The 12,255-nt window shown below is 39.5% G+C and overlaps 1 protein-coding gene across 15 annotated transcripts in view; it reads left to right on the top strand.

Annotated features, from left to right (window-relative positions):
• SEMA6D (semaphorin 6D) overlaps positions 1 to 11,505 on the top strand; it is a 585,453-nt gene extending 573,948 nt beyond the window's left edge. For 3 of the 15 annotated variants that reach the window (XM_063652609.1, XM_054451324.2, XM_063652608.1), the window contains 11 exons: positions 308 to 396; positions 1,151 to 1,368; positions 1,475 to 1,606; positions 1,950 to 2,105; positions 2,195 to 2,368; positions 3,175 to 3,315; positions 3,411 to 3,488; positions 3,892 to 3,992; positions 4,349 to 4,405; positions 5,899 to 6,066; positions 7,801 to 11,505. In XM_063652609.1, coding sequence (XP_063508679.1) covers positions 308 to 396; positions 1,151 to 1,368; positions 1,475 to 1,606; positions 1,950 to 2,105; positions 2,195 to 2,368; positions 3,175 to 3,315; positions 3,411 to 3,488; positions 3,892 to 3,992; positions 4,349 to 4,405; positions 5,899 to 6,066; positions 7,801 to 9,089 — 2,603 coding nt within the window. In that variant the 3' untranslated portion in view covers positions 9,090 to 11,505. Of the gene's footprint in view, positions 1 to 307; positions 397 to 1,150; positions 1,369 to 1,474; positions 1,607 to 1,949; positions 2,106 to 2,194; positions 2,369 to 3,174; positions 3,316 to 3,410; positions 3,489 to 3,891; positions 3,993 to 4,348; positions 4,406 to 5,898; positions 6,067 to 7,180; positions 7,290 to 7,800 lie in introns of those variants that run through there. The other 12 variants (XM_054451325.2, XM_054451326.2, XM_063652614.1 and 9 more) reach the window with 8 other exon arrangements.
• The last annotated feature ends 750 nt before the right edge of the window (positions 11,506 to 12,255 follow it).

Here is a 12,255-nt window from a genome sequence, read left to right on the forward strand (position 1 = left end):
TTTTCAGTGTAAGAGGTTTTCTTCCCTAGTTAAATAGGTTAATGAATAAATCTGTTGAAACAAAGACCTTTGCTGTAGTTCAGTTCCCTGTAGGTCTTTTTACAGTCCATTAGCTGACTTTAGAGATGACGGGTTCCCTGAAGCTTGAACACACCCATATTGGGACTCCTCAAAGTCATTGGCAGATTGGAGTTCTTGTTGGCTTGAATGTAACTGTGCAACATCTGTCAGTCATGCTTTGCAGTCGGGGTCTTATGCTAATTGAATTATCCTTTAGGAACCAGTTTGTTTTTAATTTTTCTTTCAGAGCCACACTTTCTTCATGCCATTGAATACGGAAACTATGTCTATTTCTTCTTTCGAGAAATCGCTGTCGAACATAATAATTTAGGCAAGGCAAGTATATGCATTTGGCTTGAATTGTGGACTTGTACTGCATGAAATTGAGACCACTGTGATAGAGTTTAAGGATGCTCCCTTGGCATGTTTTCCAGTTCTCAATTCAGTATACATAGGGCCAACTGCAGAGAGGTGGGTTGCTTATCATGAGAATAATTGCTGGAAAACATCTGAACAATAACCTGAGTGGGAACAGCAGCCTTGAGTTTTCAGAAGGTTTCCTTTTTTTCCTGCAGCCACAGAGAGTGTTCTACAGGTACCCTTGAGCTACAGATGCTTTTTTTACTCTTTAGAAAACCACTGATAATCTATTCTTTCTCAGCGTCAAAAGACAGGATAGAAAGTAGCGACCCCATTCAATTTTTAGTGTTTCAGTGAAAGCCCATGTGATTTTAAAGTATTGCAACCCCTTCTATGCCAAGTTGAAAGATGACACGTTTCATTAACAATACAGGAAGCAAAGTTGGAGACCAAGTGCAGGGATGGTTTTCATTCAGCAAGGCAGATAGACAGCTCACTTCTTGGGGAGCATGTTTAGCAAAACAGGAAAGTGGCTCTTTTTTCCCCCACAGGTGAATCTAGTTTACCTTCTTACTGAACAGACCCCTAGAGAGAAGACTGCAAGACTGCTAGATTCTTTTGAACCAGATGTATCTTTAGCATTTTTTGTCCCTCCCTTAAACAGTATCATTTTGTTTCCATTCCTTTCCATGCTCATAACCCCATTGCTCTGCTTCTGTCCGTTGGGCAGGCTGTGTATTCCCGCGTGGCCCGCATATGTAAAAACGACATGGGTGGCTCCCAGCGGGTCCTGGAGAAACACTGGACTTCATTTCTGAAGGCTCGGCTGAACTGTTCTGTCCCTGGAGATTCGTTTTTCTACTTTGATGTTCTGCAGTCTATTACAGACATAATACAAATCAATGGCATCCCCACTGTGGTCGGGGTGTTTACCACGCAGCTCAACAGGTGAGAGCAGAACCCTGGCACTGCAAAGATATTCTCTACATGCCTGTCAGAACCAAGACAGGCTCCATGTCGCCAGCCTCTTCCTGATGATTTTCTTCCTTTTCAGCATCCCTGGTTCTGCTGTCTGTGCATTTAGCATGGATGACATTGAAAAAGTATTCAAAGGACGATTTAAGGAACAGAAAACTCCAGATTCTGTTTGGACAGCAGTTCCCGAAGACAAAGTCCCAAAGCCAAGGTAAATAAAAAAGTAGAAAAGGGTTTTGTCTTCAACAAAACCCTCCGGTCATTGGAAGCATCCCTCCTCAGGGAGCAGCTTGGCCAACCTCCCACACCAGGAAGGGGTCCCTCTCTCTGCAGCGTCTCAGACAGAGCCAGCAGACATAGACTTGTGACCTGCAAGCCCATGAGTGTGAATGGAGAACCCATTGAATTCAGGGGCATAGCATTGCTCCGTTAGTTTCACTCACTCTCCTTCCTCTCTTGACCTCTTCTCTGAGAATATACACTTATTCCTTAGATACAGTACATGGTGTGGCAGGGGCAGCCGAGAGCATAAAAGAACGCTGTTTTCCTTTCAGGCCTGGCTGTTGTGCAAAACACGGCCTTGCCGAAGCTTATAAAACCTCCATCGATTTCCCGGATGAAACTCTGTCATTCATCAAATCTCATCCCCTGATGGACTCTGCCGTTCCACCCATTGCCGATGAGCCCTGGTTCACAAAGACTCGGGTCAGGTGAGATTGAGTGGGAAACACTCCTGCCTATTCAACGTTTTCTCTGCCCGTTGGCCTCGTCTTCTGATCTGTGCCGCCTCCTCTCGTAGGTACAGACTGACAGCCATCGCAGTGGACCATTCAGCCGGACCCTACCAGAACTACACAGTCATCTTTGTTGGCTCTGAAGCTGGCGTGGTACTTAAAGTTCTGGCAAAGACCAGTCCTTTCTCTTTGAACGACAGCGTATTACTGGAAGAGATTGAAGCCTACAACCATGCAAAGTAGGTATATGTTACGAAAACGCCCTTCAGCACTGCTCAAAAATTTTCGGCGTGTATTTCATCTAGTCATGTCCTTTTGGGCCTCTAAAGTAGCAGTGGTTTGGCATAATAGTGTCTTGTGCTTTTTTTCTCATTGAAATAAATCTTGGGTTTGTTTTTTTCCCGAGCCTGCTAGGGCAAAGAGGGTAAACAGTTGATGAGTTTAAAAATAATTCAGCCCTTGTTTTTCACCTGTAGAATATGAGAACATTTTAACAGCACCTCTCTTATCTTGCAGATATATTCCAAGATGCTGCATGCAGCAGACAGTTGTGAGCTTGCATACACACACACAAATATACACGCACATACATACACAGAATGTAGTACTAGTTAAGCGTTTCCTTCCTATCTTTAATATGTATGAGAATATTTAGACCATTTTAAAAAAAAATAAGAAATAGAAGAGAGAAATGGAGCAAAGGGGACTAAGGAGAGAAGGAGAACCATCTAACACAGGAAAATTTATATGCATTAAAGCACGATCCTTTTTATTTCTATAGTCAAATGTGGCTTTCGCAAATGCAATTCACTTCTATGAGCATAAAAGGAAAGCAATCTTTAAAAACCCTTTGTCCAGCCTGAAATTTAACCAACCATGCAGAGAAGTAGAAGATGAATCACATAATTATTATTTCCCAAACTATGTACTTGCCTGGTTTGTTACCAAGAATATTCCTTATGATTTCCCAGCTCTTAGTAATTGCTAAAGCAAACCACACTTGACTGACTAAACATATGGCTTCAAAATGTATCCCACAAAATAGGTGCAATGCTGAGAATGAGGAAGACAAAAAGGTCATCTCATTACAGTTGGATAAAAATCACCACGCTTTATATGTGGCGTTCTCTAGCTGCGTTATCCGCATCCCCCTCAGTCGCTGTGAGCGTTATGGATCATGTAAAAAGTAAGCTCGTGTTTCTTTACTTACCCTGGGTCTTGCAGCATCAAAACCTTTGATGATGAGAAAATCCAAGTTACATTCTGTTTGGTTTTACACAGGTCTTGTATTGCATCTCGTGACCCGTATTGTGGCTGGTTAAGCCAGGGATCCTGTGGTAGAGTGACCCCAGGGATGCTGTAAGTATACTTTGTCACATGAGCTAGGAGGAACTATCCTCTCCAGGGTCTCTAAAGCTAGAAATTGTAGAAAACTTCCAATTATACTACTTTTCTTTTCTTTTTTTTTTTTTGTTATGAGAGAAACAGGAAAAGGAAAACCAGGAGATGTGAGAAGGAAGGGAATAATAATACTTAAGGGAAATAGTGAACCTAATAATACTTAAGGGAAATGGATGGAGAGAAAAAGCCAATTCTCTTCTGTTCTCTTAAACATTCTAGTTCACCAGTTTTTAACAGAAATAGTCATTTTAGCAAGTTATGTTAAAATGTTGCTTTTTTTTTTTTCTCTCTCTCTGCCCATTCTTACTAATCAGTCTGTGTTCTTGGTTCTGCTCTGGTTGTCACTTGTGTTCCTATGAAGGCTGTTAACCGAAGACTTCTTTGCTTTCCATAACCACAGTGCTGAAGGATATGAGCAAGACACAGAATTCGGCAACACAGCTCATCTAGGGGACTGCCATGGTAAGACAGAATCTTCCATTCCCACCTGGAGCTTCTTTTTGACCATATTTGCACATGGACATTATTTTACAATCAGTCTTTTTAATGACTCAGGACACATACCACCTAGCATTTAACTTAAACTTCGCAAAAGCTGAGCTGTTCAGTCATGGGGATACATTAGAAAAGAGGCTTACTTTTTTTTCCTTCACCATTTACAATTTTGTAGGAAATCTAGAGAGAGGTAGTCTAACCAGTAGGTTAATCTTTTTAATTTATAGTATTTTTTTTTTACTTTTTTAGTTAATTGGAATTCATAAATTTTTGCTTTCTTTTGGTTACTTTTCACTGATTACTTGTTCCTTTAATTCTTTTAGAAATTTTGCCTACTTCAACTACACCAGATTACAAAATATTTGGCGGTCCAACATCTGGTTAGTTTTTTTTAATTTTTTTGAATTAACGACCTTTTCTTTCCTTCAGTTCAGCATTTTCAGCCCCTTCTCCCCTCCTTTTGCGCAGTTTGGCAGCCCTTCATTTTTCCGCTTTGACTCATATTCCCACTGATGGTACCAAAAGACTTTTCTTACTGAGCACTTCACCCTTGTATAGCATGTTAACACTTCATCATTGACCAAGCCACATCCTTTAAGAAAATTCAAATGGGCTAACATAGACTGCATTCCAGCTGCACGCACGCCCACCCAAGCTTTCTTCTTTCTCACCTCTTTGCATTGTGAATGTTTCTTCTGGTCATCTGTATTTAATGGATGGCGGAATTTCATTATTTTTCCCATCTCTCCTCACCTTTCCTATGACCTAGTAAACAAATACACATTTCCCATAAATGTGTATTTATAAGTTTTAGAGATCTTTGAATGGTTTGCGCTAATCCTGGGAATCTTTGAATGTTGTGGTCTCAGTGGTGTGAAAAAGGCTTCAGTGGAGTGAAGCTGATTTTTGATGTATTAAGATGTTCAGTGGGCTCTCTAAGCCTCTCTGTACCTGTTTGGAGCCTCCTTCTGTTAACTGTTGCACCAGTCAGAATTGTGGTCTCTGAGGTTTTAGCTTAAAAGCATAGGCTTACATTTTTAGGGAAAATCTATTTGGAGGAAATCAGTACTAGACATGCTGAAAGGTTAAGTTACTCCCGGTCCTATTGCTGCTTCTAAAACTCACCAGCAATTCCTTTCCCCAGGGGGAGAAAAAGATGGTAGATCTTATGGATCAGAATATCCTCATTCAGTTTGTAAATGCCATTGCCTTTGCATTAGGTTCTGCTAACTCTTTGGAAGAAACTCCCCAGCAGTTTTGGAGAGAGTACAAGTAGAGTCTGTCCCCTCCTTCGTTGTTTTACTGTGGATGGCAGAACCTCAGTATACTGAATAACCTACAAATGGACAGGGGCCCCTGGTAACAACCTCTTAGGCAGAGCTGGTTTATCCCATCCAAAATCAAGTATTTTCATAGACTTAACTAGATATTTTCCAACAAAGTTCCATCATAGCTTCTTCCCCAGTAAAGCCTATAGATTTTCTAACCATCTGTGAAAGTGCTTTTAAAAATGCATAAAAAGAAATGAAATGATGTCTCACAAGAGAAGGAAGAAACAGCAACTGATCTGCCCTGGGAATTATATTACCTTTTTCATGAGTGTCATTAGTAACCACAGGGGCTTTCCTAAGAGCCTTTCGAGTGTCTTTAATTTTGAAATCTGCTTAATATGTCTTTACTGTTAATTTTTTAGTTTTCATTCTTCCCTTGAAAGGAAGGAATTTGATGTAGCTTCCTCGGGCGTGTTTTTACAAAATCCTAGAGCAAACTTTCTCATAAAATTTACTCAAACTTTATTTAAAAATGCAACAGACCAATCAAAAAAAAAATCTTGACACTATCCATATTAATAAAAATCTGTTTGCCACCACAGACATGGAGGTATCTTCATCTTCTGTTACCACAATGGCAAGTATCCCAGAAATCACACCTAAAGTGATTGATACCTGGAGACCTAAACTGACAAGCTCTCGGAAATTTGTAGTTCAAGATGATCCAAACACTTCTGATTTTACTGATCCTTTATCGGGTATCCCAAAGGGTAAGGCCTTAGCAGGGACCTCATCTCTAACTGCATGGAAACCTGATCCTTAATATCACTGAGGAGTATGTGGTTCTCTAGAGGTGAGCCTCACTGGAGCTTCTGCGGTTGTACCTCCACCGCCCCTTGCCACAGTCTCTCTGGCTTTCTGTGGTTATATCTGAGTGCATTCCATAAAAGATAAAAGAGGTGGAAAGCTGTTGGAGAAAAGGCTGGTAAAGCAGCCACTCAGACAATCTAATCTGTGTTGATTTCTGTCTGAAGAAGCAGAGAGCCTGCTGGATTTCAGGGAATTTCGAGGGTCACCGCAGCAACATCAAAAAACAAAACTCATTAATTGCAAATATCCTGATATCAGATGTTTTGTCTAGGAGGCTTTCCCAGACTCTTGTTTAGCTTCAATTCAAAATGCAATCTGAAAAGGATATGTGAGATGCTAACTTGCTTGAATGCCGCAAGCAATAAAACATAACAGAGTGCTCGTCCATAACTATCATTTTCAGCCTGTAATAGGAGCAGTTATAAAATAGCTGCCTGTTGAGTTAGCTTATTAAATATATTACTCTAGGAAAAAAAATCTATTCTTTAGTACTTACTAAACTATGGTATCAGGTTTCCAATCAGTTTTTATGGCAGCACATTGTCATTTATGATTTATATTGGTTGATTTTCATTTTATATGTTTTCGTTGTAAACAATTTTATAATCATTCTTCTTTCTGCTTTGCTTTCTTTAGTAACACCATTTTTTTTCTACTTTTCTTTCTGTCTTTCACAGTGCCACTGAATTCCATAACATTAATTAAACATTAATTAAAAACAACTAATGTTCAAAGGCCTTAGTGCTAACTTAAAGCAACACAATCTTCAAAATCACTCTGACTTACCTTACTCTGGGATAGCTGTGTTTATAGCATGTAACAGACTTGAATACCTCTTAAACTAACTTTTTTTTATTAATTGTTAGATGTCTGTGGTTGCATTAAAAGGTTAAGTTTAATTTCAATAATTACAAACTAATTTGCTCTTCTTTTTCTAGGTCTAATTTAAATATTTTCAAATGTCTTCATATAATTTGACAGTTTACTTAACTAATACGTAGTATGTTTCCTTAGACTGTCTGGATTTCTTACATAGTCGGTCATTCAAGAGTGCTTCACCCCAAGATGGAATGAAAAAAAAAATCCAAGCAAACATGAAAGTCTCTATTTATAGCTAACAGTGATCAAGCAGATATTTTTGGTTTGTGAACAAATTATGTGTTCTTATTAAAGTTAGTATAATTGTATTGGAGTAATTATTTTAGCATAATATATGTTTATGCTAATTATTACATTTTTCTGTATCCTAGCAGCTACCTTTTAATCCTGAATTAAGAGAAAATTATGAGACAAAACATATGAGTTTAAAGTTAGCTATTTAGAAAATATGCACTTTTAACTTTTTTAGATAGAAACTCTTACATTTCTAACATATAACAACTATTTATGAGAACAGAAGAATACAGATCAGTAGGAGATTAGAGTTATCCTGGCATTTGCAGCAATCCCATATGTCTCTGGGGATCCTAGTTTGATTAAAGACAAAATATACAAGGAATTTTGGAGTCTACTTGACCCTCCAAGCTAAGCATATGAACCATGTGAAGGTCGTGTTGGCTCACTGAAAGCCATTTGCTATTTATTATTATTTTTAAAAAGCACCTCATTCACACTGTCCCATGTGTCTATTGCAGGTGTACGATGGGAAGTCCAGTCTGGAGAGTCCAACCAGATGGTCCACATGAATGTCCTCATCACCTGTGTCTTTGCTGCTTTTGTTTTGGGGGCATTCATTGCAGGCGTGGCAGTATACTGCTATCGAGACATGTTTGTTCGGAAAAACAGAAAGATCCATAAAGATGCAGAATCTGCCCAGTCATGCACAGACTCCAGTGGAAGTTTTGCCAAACTGAATGGTCTCTTTGACAGCCCTGTCAAGGAATACCAACAGAATATTGATTCTCCTAAACTGTATAGTAACCTGCTAACCAGTCGGAAAGAGCTGCCACCCAATGGAGATACTAAATCCATGGTAATGGACCATCGAGGGCAACCTCCAGAGCTGGCTGCTCTTCCCACTCCTGAGTCTACACCCGTGCTTCACCAGAAGACCCTGCAGGCCATGAAGAGCCACTCAGAAAAGGCCCATGGCCATGGGGCTTCAAGGAAAGAAACCCCTCAGTTTTTTCCCTCTAGTCCGCCACCTCATTCCCCATTAAGTCATGGGCATATCCCCAGTGCCATTGTTCTTCCAAATGCTACCCATGACTACAACACGTCTTTCTCAAACTCCAATGCTCACAAAGCTGAAAAGAAGCTTCAAAACATTGATCACCCTCTCACAAAGTCATCCAGTAAGAGAGATCACCGGCGTTCTGTTGATTCCAGAAATACCCTCAATGATCTCCTGAAGCATCTGAATGACCCAAATAGTAACCCCAAAGCCATCATGGGAGACATCCAAATGGCACACCAGAACTTAATGCTGGATCCCATGGGATCGATGTCTGAGGTCCCACCTAAAGTCCCTAACCGGGAGGCATCGCTATACTCCCCTCCTTCAACTCTCCCCAGAAATAGCCCAACCAAGCGAGTGGATGTCCCCACCACTCCTGGAGTCCCAATGACTTCTCTGGAAAGACAAAGAGGTTATCACAAAAATTCCTCCCAGAGGCACTCTATATCTGCTATGCCTAAAAACTTAAACTCACCAAATGGTGTTTTGTTATCCAGACAGCCTAGTATGAACCATGGAGGATATATGCCCACCCCCACTGGGGCGAAGGTGGACTATATTCAGGGAACACCAGTGAGTGTTCATCTGCAGCCTTCCCTCTCCAGACAGAGCAGCTACACCAGTAATGGCACTCTTCCTAGGACGGGACTAAAGAGGACGCCGTCCTTAAAACCTGACGTGCCACCAAAGCCTTCCTTTGTTCCTCAAACCCCATCTGTCAGACCACTGAACAAATACACGTACTAGGCCTCGAGTGTGCTATTCCCATGTGGCTTTATCCTGTCCGTGTTGTTGAGAGGATGATGTTGTAAGGGTACCTTAAAACAAGAGACTCGCTTGTAGTTTAAGAGAACCAAGTGGCCAAAGAAACTCTTTCTAACTTTGGCAACATCAGAACTTGCCACATGTAGCTACTGCAGCAAGGCTTCTGTGTACTTGCCTGAAAAGAAAGGAAGGTGCTGGTCATTCCATTTCTTTTGTTTGAAGCTAAAGAGATGTGTAGCTCACAGGGGCTACCTTACCAGTATAAAGAGCTGATAACAGTACTCAGAAGAATCTGTGAACAAATACTTGAAAATGGGTTCAATGTAGACTGCCATTATGTGTGGTCTTCCCATTAAATGTGAACATTTTAATATGTATGCATTCACCTTGCCTCTTGCACAAATGTCAAAAAAAAAAGATGGTAATGTCTCAAAGAAATGAACTTGTAGATTACCAAGCAGTTTGCTAAAAATTCAATCTTTGACCCAAGCTGTAGCATTTTTTTTTCATGTGTGGCATTTTTTTCATGCCACCAAGAAACTTGTTGCGCGTGTGTGTGCGTGTGTGTGTGTGTTCTGTACCCACTAGGATTTGTTTAGGTGCCCATTGCATCTTTTTGTGCTATGGAGTTGTTTACATTAAGCATGACTGAACGAGAGACAATACTATTTCCCACAGGAGTCCATTGGGTTCAGCTTTGAAAGAGGAATAGAATCGAGGCTCCTTTGACCATCAAAATGATGAACTTTACTTATGTGGTACCCAATGCCAGAATGTAAGAGTTGCAAGTGATTTTGTGCTGCTATTCATTAAAACTTGTATTCCAGTCTTGCCAGCTTAAGGAGATCAAGATATTAAGAGGTATCATTGATTTATTTTCCAGTATTCAGTAGTAAAATTTTCCTGTCCACTGTGAATCAAAGCCTGAGTCACTCTATTTAACCTTGGACACACTAATAAGGTTTTGTTTTGATTGTGTTCGTTTTTTCCCCCGCATAGTAAAATTTCTCCTCCTTTAACTCCTCCTACCCCCCAAGGTAAGAAACAAAAAACAAAAAAAAAAAAAATAGAAGACGAAAGACATATGAAAGGAATTGTAATTGGCTTAACAGAAACAATCTGTAAAAACCTAACAGTGGTGCAATCATGTTGTCTGTGTTGTGTTATGTGAGAATTTTCTCCTAAGTCATGCAGGTAATGACAATATACTGTAAATACCACATGTGAGTTTACCTGAATCTGTGCATTTTGTGCCTTATTCATGAGAATGATGGAAGTACTAAAATCTATCAAGTGTTTTCAGTATAGCACATTATTTACTGAGTGCCAGTTGTAAATGTTTTTCAACCAGCACCTGAAAAGACTCTTTTCAAAAAATCACAGAAACAACCTAGAACAATTATTTGTTACATAATCCAACTTCATAGCAGCATTACATTCTTTGCCATGATAAGCATTCCACTCCTGCTTTCCTAAGGATGAAACAGTGATAATGTGAACTCAAATGAGGTTTCCTGGGTAATGTGACACCTGCAGAAACTATAGAGCGTCATTTATACGTAGTTTGGCAGAAACCACTTACGGCTGATGATGCGCAACCCTGCTGACTGTTTCAGTTAATATGCTGCACACCACACACTTGTTTAGTGAACCAAATCTAGAAAGTACCAAGGCAGAGGAATGCTCCTGCTGTAGTCAGGCAAATGAGTTCAACTGGATTTCTTTTGACAATACTGTTGGTACCTATTACTTGGGGGAGGACAGGTTGCAGAAGACCAGATCATTTTTATACAGAATGTGAAATACTGATACATTTATTCTTTTTTTTAAAGAACATTGTTTTATAAAGAACGTGATTTCCAGTGATCTCTGGAAGTGCTAAAGCTAAAATTTCTGTTCTTGAAACACTTCAGCTTTGCAACTAAAATATTACAGATTAATAATAAATTAAACCAACCAATGATAAACACTACTCAGTCCACCAACAACAAACGTGTTTGAATTCACCTTACCAATATTAATCCCAGCGTGTGTAAAACAGAACAGTAACTCTATGTGACCCCAGATAACATTTTGTAACATTGTGCTTCCTTGTAGTTTGTAATGTGAGTTCAATCAGTATTTATGTTGAAATTTCTAACATTAAATCTAGTCTCTATCCTGTTAATTTAATTTTTAAATGCTTTATCCATTTGTGCAAAGGTAAACGCAGATTGTATCTTTTTTAATGGTACGGCATAAAAAGTAACCCTCAAGTGAAGTGGCTCTATACTGTTTTATAGAGTACTTTAACATGTATAGATACCTTGTAAACTTGTATTGTGGATGTGTAAATAATATGTACTTTGGGTTTTTAACACCGCATGTAAAGTCAAAATAAAATATACAAATCATTATATCCTGCCTCTTGATATTGAAGAGGTTTATAACATGTTATATTTTTAAGTCAATCAACACCAGTAAGAGTTGCTTTTAAAAATCTGCCAAAATATTCTTATCTGGAACAGTTGCTCTCCAGTCATGGTTACACTACCATTCTGTCCTTGGAAGGCTGACACTGAAGGTCAGAGACCCTGAAAAAAATGAGAAACTGTTCAGAAAACCAGTTGAACTGTACTGCGTCAACAGTCAAATACTTTAGGCAAACAGTAGTGGTTCACATTGTCCATGGATCTATCTAGTTCAAGAGACATTTTAAAAATTCATGATTTGTTTTCCTGCATGAAATTTTTCACGTAATAGTTCAAAATTATAACTGGCAAACAGGGTTCCTGTGAACATTTCTTGCTATTTGGTATAAGGAGTTCCTCAGTTCCCTTGTTTTAAACGAATAGAATAAATTAGGAGCTCTCTTCCCTAAATATTAAAATGAAAGGTAACAATATGATTCCATGGCTCTTTCTTAACACGTAACGAGTTGGTGGCTGCTGTCATTGCTTTTCGTGTATGTTGACAGTGGCAAGCCACTTCTGAGAGAGACAACAGGGGTGGTTGCAGCAATCCCTGCCCTCTTGTTTCTAGCTGCTACTCCTGGCCAAAGCCCATCTGCATGCAGCTCCCATGTGGTCATGTTTTCTCAAGGAGCCTCAGCAGCATCTTTGCTGAACAGCAGAATGGCCATATTCCTGTCTCGAGTCTTATTCTCCTT

Source organism: Pongo pygmaeus, chromosome 16, assembly GCF_028885625.2.
Source record: "Pongo pygmaeus isolate AG05252 chromosome 16, NHGRI_mPonPyg2-v2.0_pri, whole genome shotgun sequence".
NCBI lineage: Eukaryota > Metazoa > Chordata > Mammalia > Primates > Hominidae > Pongo > Pongo pygmaeus.